A 13,354-nucleotide genomic window follows, 5' to 3' on the forward strand; every position below is an offset into this window, starting at 1 on the left:
TGTGCACCCGCACCCACGTGTGTCTAAATGAGCCAGAGCCTCGCCGCTGCTGCTCTCAGAAGTATTTATGGCTCGGTGATATTTGCTGTAACACCTGAGAAGATAAGTCCCAGCGTCTTTAGCATAAGCCTCTAGGATCATCGTACTTGGCAAGAATATTTCCCAGCAGCAGCAGGATATTCTCCTTTCATCAGCCCGACCCAAACCACCGGGAGGTTTCCAGGAACCTTGCTGTGGTTTGGGTTTTTTCGTTATTTTCTGAGGAGCTGTGTCTGCGGGTCGGGGTGACCGACGCTGCCTGGGCCGGGATGGGGCCGGTCGCCCCGATTTACCGGGCGGCACCGGGTGGCTGTGGCTGTGCGGGCGGGGGGGCTGTGCGGAGCAGCCCCAGCGCGGTCTCCAGCGCAGCGATGAGCGGCTTTGCTCTGGAGCAGGGTTCCAGGTGCCGTGTTCCCCCCGTATCTAACCCTCCTGTGATTGTAGATTGTTTTCTCGCGAGCTGTTACAGGGCGGCAGTGCTGGTGTTAGAGCCTGAGCCATCCCCAGGAGGGGCCCTTTGCGTCTGTGATTGCTGCAGACAGCCACGCAACACTCCTGATTGAATTTGTGTGTCCAAATGTGGTTTATGGGCTAGATGAGGCTCTCGGGGATCAGGCGCGTTCTCTGGGGGCCGGGGAGGCTGAGACGCCGCTCGGGTCCAGCCGGTTTTCCCCAGGGCCCCGGGATGCTCGGGATGCTCGGGATGCGGGGCGGGAGCCGGGACAGTCCGTGCGGGTGTTCGGGGCATCTCTTGGTTGTTCCCACCACTCAAGATGATGCTCTGCAAAATGAAATGGAGCTGGTTTTTCCTTTTTTTTTTAATTTTTTAATTTTATGCAACTTAGAGGCCTTGCCGAGCGTCCTCAAAGAGCTGCGGCTCGTAGCTGTTTTCTTGGGAAAATGAAAAATACGGTCTCCCTAACCAGAGCTGTTGAAATAAAGGCCTTGGGGGATAGAGGTTCTCTTTGTTTTTAATTAAGAGCTTCTATCTCCTGTTCGCTGCCGTTGTGCGCTTCTGCAGCAGCGAGACATTAGTCTGGAATGGATTTTCTCGTGGAATTAATTCCGTTGATGCGGAGGTGTCCGGGAGCCGTCTCAAAAGGTGGCCAGAAAGGCCACAACTCAGCGCTTTCATCTCGGTGGCAAATATATGGTCTTTAAAATAACATCCAAAGGAAGCCCTGGCGTTCGCTTGCTTTGAGGAAATCGCCTTTTCTGGCGATGTGAGGAGCCTGCGGTTGCGTTTCGCGGGTTGGTGCGGGTGCTGCCGCCCGGGGGGATGCTGAGCGTGGGTGTCGCGCCGTGGAGGGGACCAGAGCTTGGATGGGGCCTGAGTGGAAAATCCCAGCGACATTTCAGCATTTCCAGGGTTCAAAAGTGCCTTTGAAGAGCTTCCCTCCTGGCAGGCGACACATTAAATTCTGCTGCTCTAGCAGAAGCGCAGGGGTTTGGACACACTTTCGATTCCATTAAATACTTCTCCTGTAATTACCCTCGAGTTAAATGGTCACTGCGTCAAATCGGCTGGTAAAAGCCTTGTCGGAGGAGCCGCTGGCGGTGCCTGCGCCGGGACGCGGCGCTGCCGGGACCAGCTCACCGAGCATCCCCGGCCCGGCCTCTGCCGCTTTCCTCACCGCTTACTGACGTGTCGTTAGGTGACCGCAGGTCCTGCAGCTCTCTGGCGTTGCAGCTTCGCCGTTTGAAACGTTTGCCACGGAGACGAGCAAACAAACCCAAGGTGCCGTAAGTGCTGCTGCCAGGTCCTGGCGCGCAGCCGGCCCCGTGTTCCGGGGCGCGGTGTTCGCGGTGAGTCACGGGCTCGGCAGAAGCAGAAGGGCCGTTCTGCTTTACGAGCTATCGATTTCACCCTGCAGGTCCCTTTCCTCCAGACAGAGCGGGCTCCAGGGCCGTGGTTTAAACACCACGTATCTCCGCAGCCGTCTCTCTCCTCGCCTCCCCGGTGCTCTGTGTCCCCAGCGGGGTGTTCTGCTCTCCCTGGATACCTCATCCATTAACTCCTTCTCCTGCAGAATGGATGTTTCTCTTCGATTTTGCTCCATGTGGTTCTTTGTATTTCTTTGAAGACCCAGAGGAAAGGACCTGATGCATTTGCAAAGTAAGAAAAAAGACCTGTTAGTCTTTATTGCAGAGGGTATCGCTACAGGGCTTCGCAGGGACTCACCCCAGTTGCCCGTCAAGTCCCTGTCCCTCGTTCCATCACCGCTGTGGTTAACGCTGTTGGGAGAAACATTTCCCATCCCCTTAATCCCCCCGGGCTCTGGTGCAGAATTAATATGCAATGCAAAGGAACTTGCTTCTGTGCCGGTACATATGGCAACTTATGTATGTGATGGAGTCTAAAATTATCCAGGCCTCCTTCAAATCCCTGTGTCCTGCTCCAAGGAGCTGCCATCCTTCCCAGTGCTCAGCCACCTGCAATCTGTTCTGCCGGCGCCTTTCCCATTATGTAAGTGCAAGGATTAATTGCATCGTTAGGTTCTCCCGCGTCCCCGCCGCCTCTGCTCGGCTCCCATCCTTGCAGAAGGGCTCGTCGTTTCCGACGCCGCTTCTGTTTGCAAAGGAATTGGGCACCGGGGTGTTTTTGTTTTATTTTTAGAGTCTTTCCTTTTATCTTTCTCGGCCGTGTCCCACTGGGAGCTGCTCCAGGATTGCTGCGAAGGATGTGGCGGGGCGGGCACCGCTCGCGCTGTGCTCCTCGGCTCTGTTGGGACGTGGCTCCCGTTGGGAGGGTCCTCAGGGACCCGAAAGGTGGGGCTGGGAGCCTTTCTCTGCCCCTCGCCTTCGGCTGGTGGCATCTCCTCGTGAATTCCCTTGGGAAGCGAGAGCCAGCGGCGGCTCCCGCCAGCGCTTCTGGAGGAGCCGTCACAGCGCGCTCGGACCGCGAGTAAACCGCGGAAATGGGTCATTCGCCAAATACGCGCTTGAGTCGAGGGAGAAAAATAACTCTGATCATCCCATTCTGCAGCCGTCCCTCTGTCCAAGTGGCCGTCCCTCTGTCCCAGCAGCCGTCCCTCTGTCCATGCGATGGGAGGGACCGTGTGGCTCGCAGCCCTGGGGAGCAGAGGAGCCCCAGGTCCTGGGCTGTGCGTTGTTCTGCAGCTCCCCGTGGTTCGCTGAGCTCCCGCCGGAGCGGCGCTGGGACCGCGAGGATCCGGAGAGCGGCAGGTCGGACGTGTTGGCCTTCGGGAAGTCATTTCTCCTCCAGCAAACCCCTTGGCCAGAGCTGTGGCTGACATCTGCTCTGGACCACGTCCTGTGCTTAAAACCCATCGGGACGGCTGCTCCTTTCCCCAGCTCTTCTCCCAGACGTCTCTGTAGTGTATCCGCTGGCAAAGCAGAATGAGCGCTGGGAGACGCCAGGTGTGCGTTTCCTTCAGGAAACCCTCCTGCTTTTATTTTGGAGGTGAGTGCTTTTGTCCCCCAGATGCCAGCGCATCGCTCACCTCCTCCCGCCCGCGGTCGCTGCCCGAGCGCTTGGCTCTGGGTGTGTTTCGGTGAATCAGACTCACCGAAGGTGACCTTGGTTTTATTGTATTAAACTGTCAAGACTCGCATCTCTGAGCGCTTGATTTACGCCTGGGACGCGTCCTGGCAGCAAAGTCCGCGAGCGCTTCCTAAAAAGGTGTCACTGCTGGCCGGGTTCATCGCTCGGAACCCGGGATGTCATGGTCTCCGCATCCCAGCGGTGATGCAGCGAGGAGCCGGTGGATGTGGGGCGGGATGCGGCGGGGTGCGGAGCGGGGCGCGCGTGGCCGCGGGCAGGGACACGGAGGGCTGGGGGCCGCTCCGTGGCGGGGGTGGCCTCGGGTGACGGGTGTCCCTGCAGTTTGTCCCCCGGCGCTGAGGCAGCCTGGCACAGCTCTCCTCCCGCTCCGCCCCAGGCCAGGAGCCTTTTCCCTCGTGTTTCGGGGGGATTCGCGGTTCCTGGGGACGCGTGGGCTGGCGTGGGACGCCGTGTCCCCTGGGAGGTGGCGGCTTCGCCCCGGAGCCGCCTGAGGCAGCAGCAGCTTTTCTGCCTTGCTGAGTTTTGTGGGCAGCGTGGGCAGGGACCGGACCCCCGGGACACAGGGGCGAGATCACGGATTCCAAGGGAGTCAGAGCTTTAGTCCTTTGAGAGAAGGCGGCAGAGCAGCAAGTGTGATCCGCGGTTTAAAATACCCCGACAAAACTCCTCTGGCCTCATTATCCAGCCCGGTGCTGGGGCCCCGGGCGAGCGGGGTGCGCTGTGCCCGGAACTGGGGGGCCCTGGCGTGGCCCCAAATCCAGGCGCTTTGGTGGGAAGTAGCAGTGATTTCCCTGCCACGCACACCCGCAGGAGCTGGGAGCCCTGTGCGTGTTTTGCACAGATGCACATGCACATATGTATATATATATCTATAAAACTGCTTGTTTTCCTGTCGTCCTAACACTTATTTATTTATTAAAAATCTGATCCATCAGGAGCTGCAACATCTGTTTGTGAAAAATAGCACATCCTTGGGCTGCAGCCAGCAAAATCATTTCATTACAAAATTGCAACTGTAAAGCAGCACAGAATCACAAACATACTGTACATCGAGACGCTTTTGTTTCCAAACTCCTCATTAGGAATGATACGCGAGCCAAAATTATACCCCGTGTAAGGTGAATTAGGAGAAAGCGAGCCCACCCGACCCAGCGGTCGGTGCGGTGCTGCTGATCCCCGGCTCACCCGCACCCGCTGCGCGGCTGCGCTCATGCTTCCCGGCCGGCCCGGAGGGGACACGTCTCCACATCTCTTCCGTTCTTCGTGCCTAATTCGGGCTGACAAGGAACATACTTGAGAGGGTAGGAAATGAGAGGCCTGGCTTTGAGATTATTTTATGTAAGGCGGGAGGGGGGGTTGGGCCGCTGCAGCGGGGGGGTCTGTGGGGGGGGGTTTGGGGGGCTCTGCTCACAGCTGCCCAGGACCCCAGAATCACCCCTGGGCTCCCATCCCCACTCTCTCTCGTTTCTTCTCTCCCCAGGTCTGGCGGTTCATCAGATAATCACTATTACCGTGTCCCTCATCATGGTCATTGCTGCTCTGATAACAACTCTTGTCTTAAAAAATTGGTAAGGTCCCTCCGGGGTCTGCTGGGCTTGGGGGCGCGGGGACAGGGTGGGGACAGGGTGGGGACAGGGTGGGGACAGGGTGGGACAGGGTGGGGACGGGGTGGGGACAGGGTGGGACAGGGTGGGGACAGGGGGGGGACGGGGTGGGGACAGGGTGGGGACGGGGGTGCGTTTCCAGCTGCGGGGGCTAAAGCCCGTGGCGCCCGCCGGGGCGGCTTCAGAAAGACATTGCAGGAGAAAATCCTGCGTTTTCAATACCGAAACCTGCGGAGGAGGCTGAGGCACCTGCGTTCATCCGTGTCACCGCGCGGTGGGTGGCCTTGGGGACCGGCACGTGGCCAGGGCCGAGTCCCACGTGGACACGTGTGTGTCGCTGCTCGGGTGTCACCTGCTGCGGTCGGAGCGCGGTGGCCACGGCAGGACCTGTCCTGCGCCCGGTGGCATCTCAGCCGCCTTTTGAGCAGCTTTGCAGCTGCTCCTGACGTCCCCAGCCTGGGTCAGCGACCAACAATTGCATTTTCTGCCCTTGCCCACCCTCCAGGGGCTGAAGAGCATCCCCTGACCCCTCGGGTGCCGCCGGTCGGGACCGTCCCCTGTCCCCGGGGTGCTCATGTGCTGCTCCAGCTTCGCTCGCCGTTTGTTCTCTCAGCACGGCTGGCGTACAGCAAAATAGGTTAGCGTCTCGCTCCAGGCGCTCCTGCCTTTACCTGTTTTCCCAGGGACCTGCCCTACTTTGGGGTCAGCGGTGCTGGCGCAGCGATCCGGCTGCAGCGCGGGCCGGTGGCAGAGCTGCCGCGCGGTGCTGCCGCGCCGGGCGGGACGGCAGCTCTGTCCTCGGCACAGCAGCTCCGGTAACCTAATGCTGAAGCCAAAATGGGATAAAAATTAAATACAGCGATCTCCTCGAAGAGCAACCTGATCTGGTGAAGATGTCCCTGCTCATGGCAGGTTGGACTGGGTGAGCCGGGAAGGTCCCTTCAGCCCAAGCTATTCCGTGATTCTATGATCAGTGTAGAACAGAAATTGCTAAGACAAGTGAAAACGGGTGATCCGGGTGGATGCCAGCGGGCGGGCACGGCCTGAGCGGGCCACAGCCTGTGTCCCGGCGGGTTTGCTCAGCTCCAGCATTTGCCAAACCGCTGTGGTGTGTCACACCGCACGCTGGGCTCCCTGCGGCACTGCTTGTGCTGGTGGGGACAGAGCTGACCCTGAGCACACGCTGGGTCCCTGGCCCCGAGGGGACACAGGCTCTGCCCCCCGTCCCTCGGCTGTCGCTTGTCCCCCGGGGCAGGACGGGTGGGCAGTGGCTGCGAGTGTCCTGCTCGTCGTGAGTCCTTGTGCTGCCGTGGCGGAGCCGGCGGCTGCTTTAGGGCTGTGTGGGTCACGTCAGCGGGTGCGGAGCGGCTGTGCCCGCTGCGGGCGGATCCACCGTCCCCAGGGTGGCCCTGTGCAGGCAGCACCAGCGTCCCCAGCTCCCGCTGCCCTCGGAGCTGCCACCTTCCCAAACCCACTGTTACGATGGACACTGTCAGTCCTGTTCAGAAAAAAGTGACAAATTAATCAAATGTGACCCTTAATGAGGAGCAGCCTGATCTGGGGCCGCTTGTCCCGTGGAGCCTCCGCAGGGGGAGACCGGGAGCGGGGTGGCCCTGCCGCTGTCCCTCGGCCGTGTCACGCCGGCTTCTGAGCTGATTTGTGCCCATAACTTAAAACCTCTTGGTGCCTCCCAAACGGAAAGGGCTTCACTTCATTGTTCCCACCTCTGTCTTTTCACTTACAGAAACGTTTTCATCTCCTGCAGGTATAAACCTCTGACTTGCTAACTAATTCCTCTGGTGGTAAAAACCTTGTATCTAAAATTTACATTTGATCCTTAAAAAAAACGCAAGCCGAATGACTGCCTGATTGTGGCTGATCTTTCCAATGTGCCGAATTCTAATCTAATATTGAGTGACGCAGAATTACCAACCGGTAACGCGTGGTGCACCGTGTCCCCTCTCCCGTCCCCAGCTGCGCGCAGAGCGGGCGCCCGCGGCGCAACAGCCACCAGCGCAAGCTGGAGCAGCAGGAGGAGAGCTGCCAGAACCTGACCGACTTCGCGCCGCCCCGCGTGCCCAGCGCCCTCGACATCTTCACCGCCTACAACGAGACGCTGCAGTGCTCCCACGAGTGCGTGCGCACCCCCCTGCCCGTCTACGCCGAGGAGGCGCTGCGCTCGCCCGGGGATTATAAAACCACCTTCAATGGAAACAGGTGAGGTGGCGGCGCGGTGTCCCGCAGGCTGGGGAGCGGCGGCGCGGTGTCCTGTGGGTTGGGGAACAGCAGTGCAGTGTCCTGTGGGCTGGGGAGCGATGGCGCGGTGTCCTGCGGGTTGGGGAACAGCAGTGCAGTGTCCTGTGGGTTGGGGAGCGATGGCGCAGTGTCCTGTGGGTTGGGGAACAGCAGTGCAGTGTCCTGTGGGCTGGGGAGCGATGGCGCGGTGTCCTGCGGGTTGGGGAACAGCAGTGCAGTGTCCTGTGGGCTGGGGAGCGATGGTGCAGTGTCCTGCGGGTTGGGGAACAGCAGTGCAGTGTCCTGTGGGCTGGGGAGCTCCATCCCGTGCCGGGGTCCACTGGCTCCTCTCCTCCCCAGGGAGATGATGCCCTGGCTGTCCTGGCTCTCCCGGCCACTGTGATGCTCTCCCACCCATCAGCTCAGTGTGGCCGTGGCCGCTGGACCCCTTGCCCCCCAGTGCAGACGGGGCTCTGCTCGGTGTCCCCTGTCCCCACGATCAGCCAGCCCTGGCCGCGTTCAGCACCACACGTGTTTCGGTTCCTGGCTGTTGCTGCCAGCACGTAAATGCTGCTGGATCCATCTCCCAGCATCGGCGCTGCCTCCCAAGCGGCATCGGCAGAGCTGCCGGGTTGGAACAAGCGGGGTGGTTAATGGGAGAGCAGGCGGCGAGAGCCAAACCAACCGCGTCTGGTGTGAAATAACGATGCGTTAACCAGGGGCTTTGTAGCAGCCGGTGGTGCGGTGCGGGGGACGCGAGCCCTCGCTCTGCCTGCCCTCGCTCTGCTGCACCGAGGGACGGGGACAGCGCGACCCTCCCCACACCCTGCGCCGGCTCCAGAGCCTGTTGGCGCTTGTGCGGTTCCACCACACCGTAAATGCACGTCCCCCAGAACTAGAGGAAGAATCAGGAGAGTTTTGAGCTTTGCACCATCCTGGTTTCCAGGAGCAATACGCCCATTCAAAGCGTTGCTGTAGAGGCATTCTTTCTCTCCTCTAACACAGCTGATTTCTGCAGCAGCCCATCTCGCTTGCTCCTGCTGCGTTACATGCCAGCACGTGCAAGCCCCTTTTTTGCTCGCTGCAGACCCTCTTCTTCTGACCGGCATCTTATTCCCGTGGCCTTTGTGTCTGAGAAGTGGTTTGAAATCTCCTGCTGACTGGCCGCAGCCTGTTTGACTTCCGGGGGCAGGGCAGACGCCGTCGGGCTGTTTCCTGGTATGTACCGCGTCCGTCCCGCATCCGTCCTGTCCCCATCGTCCCCTGCACGCGATGTGCCGCTCTGCCCACCCCGCTGCCGTCCTCCCGCTCGCGCTCCTGTTGGGATGTCGGACCCGAGCAGGGTGATCCACCCGGACACGTCTCCTGCCGGGGATGGGGCCTTGGGTACCAAAACGGCTTTTCCACGGAGGTGAATTACAGACGGGCTGAGCTGGAAGGTCGGGACTGGGGCGGATGTGGCTTGAGAGCAAAGGGTCCCTGGGGCAGCCTTGAACTTGAGCCTGACCGTGTGGTTCTAAAACCTCGACAAGCGATGGGAATTTCCGTGCTGTGCAAGGGCCGGGTCTGTAATTAACCTCTTGCTGCATGATGGACAGCCCGTCCCGTTGGAGTCACGCACCCGCCATGCACGCTCCATCGGTACCCAAAGATGTTTGCTGCCATAAACGCTTCCACAGTCCCTCTGCGAGGCTGCTGGGGTCTCCTCCTCCTCCTCCTCCTCTCCGTGCTCTGCTCAGCCCAGCCTGTGCACGGCCCCGGGAGCTGCGCTCACAGCCGGCGCTGCTGCCACAGCGGGGATGGCCCTGTTGTACTGGTTTCAATAGTGCACTGGTTGGGGGTTCTTTGGTTTCTGAGTTGGCCTGAGCCGTTTCTCCTCCCTGCGTTGCTGTGGAAGGCGCACGGCCGCGGGCGGTGCCAGGGCCGCGGCCGGAGTCGCTGCGTGCCGGCGCACCGCGGGGCAGCAGAGCCGCGCGCTCAGGTGGATTAATTGCTCTGTTCCCAGTCCCCGCTGTAATGAATCATATATTCCGTGTAAATGAAATTTCCAGCCTTCCCTGAGTGCAGCTGGGTCGGAATAGCCTGTTTAACATTGTGCTCAGCTATTGAACATAGAAATATAATTAGATTAGCATGGAAGGGAACAAAAAGGGAAGAGTCTGGGCCGTGTTGGCTCAGCCGGTGAGGGGGCAGCCGGAGGAGAAGCGAAGGGTTCAGCGTCTGCCGCCGGTGTTTGTGCCCCCAGAGCCTCCCCGGCTGCAGGGGCTGCGCTGTTCAGTGCAAAAAGGCTCTCACTCCCCATCTATTAACGTGCTCTCATTATTTCTTCTGCTGTGGCCGCTGGCTGGCACTGAGGGTGCCCTTGCAGCTCTGCTTTCCAGAGGAGAGGGAGACGCAGCTCTTGGGGAGCAGTGGCTGTTTCCTGACTGGCTTTGGCTGTGGCACCAACGTCACCTGAAGGTGACCTGGGCTGCTGCCGAGCGGCTGCTTTGCACAGGGAGCTCCCATCGCAGGGTTTACAGACACTTTCTCCTCCCAGCTCCTTCCTCGTGTGTGCAGAGGATGGAGGGGACACAGGGTCCCCGCAGCGAGACGAGCGGAGCGCGGGGGTCTCTGCGGGGGCAGACGCTGCCCCGGTCTCCGCGACGGAAACCTCTCTCCTTGGAAAGGCTTGAGGCACTTTATAGGTTTTAATTGATGGCACTTCACTGCTCTGGGCTGTCTAATAAGCAAATTAGTCCTGGCCAATGCGTGGAGTCAGAGCCGGAGGCAGCAGGCGGGCGATGTGGCCGGGGCCAGCGGTGGAGCACAGAGAGGGAGCGCGGGCGTTTCGGCGCCGTGAGCCCCGGGGGCCTGGCTGGAGCCTGACGTGGGCTCTACACCTATCCATCGGCACCGTGCGAGGACCGAACGTCGCGCTGCCCGAGCAGCAGCCGCACATCTGGCGGTGCCGGCGGCACCGCGGGGAGTGGGAGCAGATGTGGGACCCCGCGGCACCGCAGCCCCGGCAGCTGCCGCAGTGCCGGGCTCCTGTCAGAACCTGGTGGGGCCCCTGTGGTGACACAGCCAGCAGATGCTGGCGCTGTGTCCTGGGGTCACAGCCAGCCCGGGCCACAGGAGGGACAGGAGGGTCCCTGTGCCAGCGGCGCGGTCCCCGCGGTGCCGGCAGTGTCACCCGCAGTGAGCGGATGCTGGGGCTTCCCAGCAGATTGTCTCTGGAGCCTGGCGTGGAGGGGATGTCAGGGCCAGGAATGTCACACCTGGGGTGTCACACCCAGGAATGTCACACCCAGGAATGTCACACCCAGGAATGTCACACCTGGGGTGTCACACCCGGGGCTGTCACACCCGGGAATGTCACACCTGGGGTGTCACACTGTCAGGCTGTAAGAAGCAAGCCCATGCGTGCAGGTGACAGAGGTGACAGGCGCTGAGGCAGAGGCAGGAACAGCCGCTGTTTTGCAAACCGAAAGGTGACATTTGCTGCAGACTCGAGTGGCTTTGGCCGGGCACCGCAGCAAACCGTGGCTGCTTTGGTTGGATTTCCGACTGGCTTTGGGGCTTTCTGAAATGAAGTTTGAGATTTCGCATTATTCTTGTCCTTAATCCCACTCTCTTTGACTGAAAAACCCCATGGAATGAGATTATACAAAAATCTGTAAGGTTGATCAAGCGCTGACCTACTTTGCACAAAGAGGCTATTTGGAATACAATATAGATTTTACATCCTGCGATGCATGCATTAAATAGTATTCATCCAGAACTATGTAAATGTTCGGCATCGCTGTCAGGGAAGTAGCAATTTGAGACCTGAGAACTGTACCGGTGCCGTAACATTGGTCTGACCCCGGCTTTGCACAAGGCAGTGAAAACTGCCGGCGCTGTGCGGTAATTCGGTAATTCCGCGCTCCGAGCGCGCGAGCAGCTGCTGTGCTGGCCCCGCTCTGCCTGACAACAGCAAACGGTTTGTATTAACATTGACAGATAATGAGTCATCACAAAAATCCAGGCTTGTCTTTGGAGGAATACCAGCAGTCCCAACAGCCCCGGTGCGGGAGATTAAGGACTCTGCAAAATCTGTCTCGCTAATTAAGACTTCAGTGTTGTTCTTGGAGACGTCGTATAATTGGGCATCTTGCTTAAAAATAATGTTGAAGGAAGAGCCCTTGAACACAGAGCATATCGCGTTTCTCCATGCTGACAGCCAGCCGGTCACAGGTCACGGTGTAGATCGGGGCATGTATGTCCTGAGCACGCCCCAGGCAGCACTTTGCATATGCTGTGTGTATCTATATCTATATCTATATATCTATATCTATATCTATATCTGCCGTATATCAGGCCCGCACATGCCGCTGCGTCGGGCACGCTGAGCTGCATTAGGGCACCTATGGCTGTATATAAAGTCATGTACACGTAAAGCAAGTGGCCACACGCTAATGATGGGGAGTAATTGTCTTTGCATGAAGGTTTAAAGATTACACAGGGAGAGATATTTCAGAAGATGGCAAATAAATAGCTTAGGAAGAACTTCAATAGGATCTCCGGTTCTGATGCTTAAACAATGCTTTATTGATTCTTTAGGGCATTTAACTTTAGAAAATCTTCTTAGTGCTCATCGTCATCTTCTCATGTGCCAGAGCGCCGGCTGCTCCGGCCCCGGGTGCGGAGCCCCAGACGCCGGGTGATCAGACATAGGTCAGGCTTTGGAGGAGGCTCCGAGCAGGGCGCAGGGGGGCACCCCGGCCCCGCGGTCACCCCACCTTTCCCCTCCCCCCGCATGCTCCGGCGCCGGCCATGGGTGAGCAGCGCGGGTCCCTGTCCTGGTTTAATCTTTTGTCTTTCTTCTCGTCCTTAACAGGATTCCATTGGTGAACCTGTAAAAACCATAAAACAAATACTGGGTTACCTGTACCTACCATTTCTGTTTACCAGTAGGAGACTCACAGAGCAGCGTTCTATGGGCCAAATATATTTTTATAAAAATGAACACGCCTATAGGTAACTGTGTTTTTCAAAGAGCGCGTTTTTTGGAGAAGAGAAGGAAAAAAGGGCGAGCAAAGAATCCGTGGAGGAGGACGAGGAACCGGCGAGGGACCGAGGGCAGGGACCGGGCGCCTGGCGTGGACTGACTCCGAACCTGTGCCAATAACACCGTTATGTGCCATGGACCGAGGCAGAGACTTCGCCAGAAGCCGAAGCCAAGTCGCTAACGCCTGGAAACGCTGTGGAGGACGAGGGGGGTGTCTCTTCTGGTGGGGTCGTTCATTCCGGTCCATACGCATACATACATATGATATATGTAGAGAGAAAATATATATATATACACACACAAACACTTTTTGTACTGTAGCAATTTTTGAAGATCTTAAATACGCATTTTTAAAGAAGATGTCATGGGCTAAAAGTCTCATTTCTTTAACACGCATAATGCGAACTAGGTGAACTGATGTTTTCTACTTTGGCAGCTTGCCTTTCAAACCTATATGTGTATATATAAGTAGACATATATACATATATATACGTGTGTGTGTGTATGTATAAGCATATATATGTATGTATACATATATATCTCTAGTTTTGGTTACTTGGGAAGCGCTTTTCCAGTGGGGCTGCGCTGCCCGGGCTCCGGGGCGGGCGGAAGCGCCGGGACGGAACCGGTTGTGGCTGCACGGACGCGTCTGCGCCACATTCACCAAGTGCTTTCCTGCCGGAGGAGCTGCCGGAGCAGGCGGCGGGACGGCTGTTGGCCGGACGGCTGTTGGCCGGACGGCTGTTGGCAGGACGGCTGTTGGCCGGACGGCTGTTGGCGGGACGGCTGTTGGCCGGCCGCTCCAGCCCCAGCATTCGGGGCGGCCGGGAAGGAGCCTGGGAGCCGGCGTCTGCCCTTCGTGGCGCAGCGCGGTCCCTGCGGTGCTGGTTGTGGCGCTTCGGGGCTGGCCGGGGATGG

At 58.8% G+C, this 13,354-nt stretch overlaps 1 protein-coding gene across 1 annotated transcript in view; it reads left to right on the forward strand.

Moving 5' to 3' along the window:
• The window catches only part of AJAP1 (adherens junctions associated protein 1), a 29,366-nt gene extending 16,590 nt beyond the window's left edge, over positions 1 to 12,776 (forward strand). Inside the window, exons 3-6 of the mRNA XM_082070063.1 lie at positions 5,046 to 5,133; positions 7,144 to 7,386; positions 8,492 to 8,622; positions 12,266 to 12,776. Of these exons, the coding sequence (XP_081926189.1) occupies positions 5,046 to 5,133; positions 7,144 to 7,386; positions 8,492 to 8,564 (404 nt within the window). The 3' untranslated portion in view covers positions 8,565 to 8,622; positions 12,266 to 12,776. The remainder of the gene's footprint in view (positions 1 to 5,045; positions 5,134 to 7,143; positions 7,387 to 8,491; positions 8,623 to 12,265) is intronic.
• The last annotated feature ends 578 nt before the right edge of the window (positions 12,777 to 13,354 follow it).

Source organism: Streptopelia decaocto, assembly GCF_964273445.1.
Source record: "Streptopelia decaocto genome assembly, chromosome: 20".
In the NCBI taxonomy this organism is placed as follows: domain Eukaryota; kingdom Metazoa; phylum Chordata; class Aves; order Columbiformes; family Columbidae; genus Streptopelia; species Streptopelia decaocto.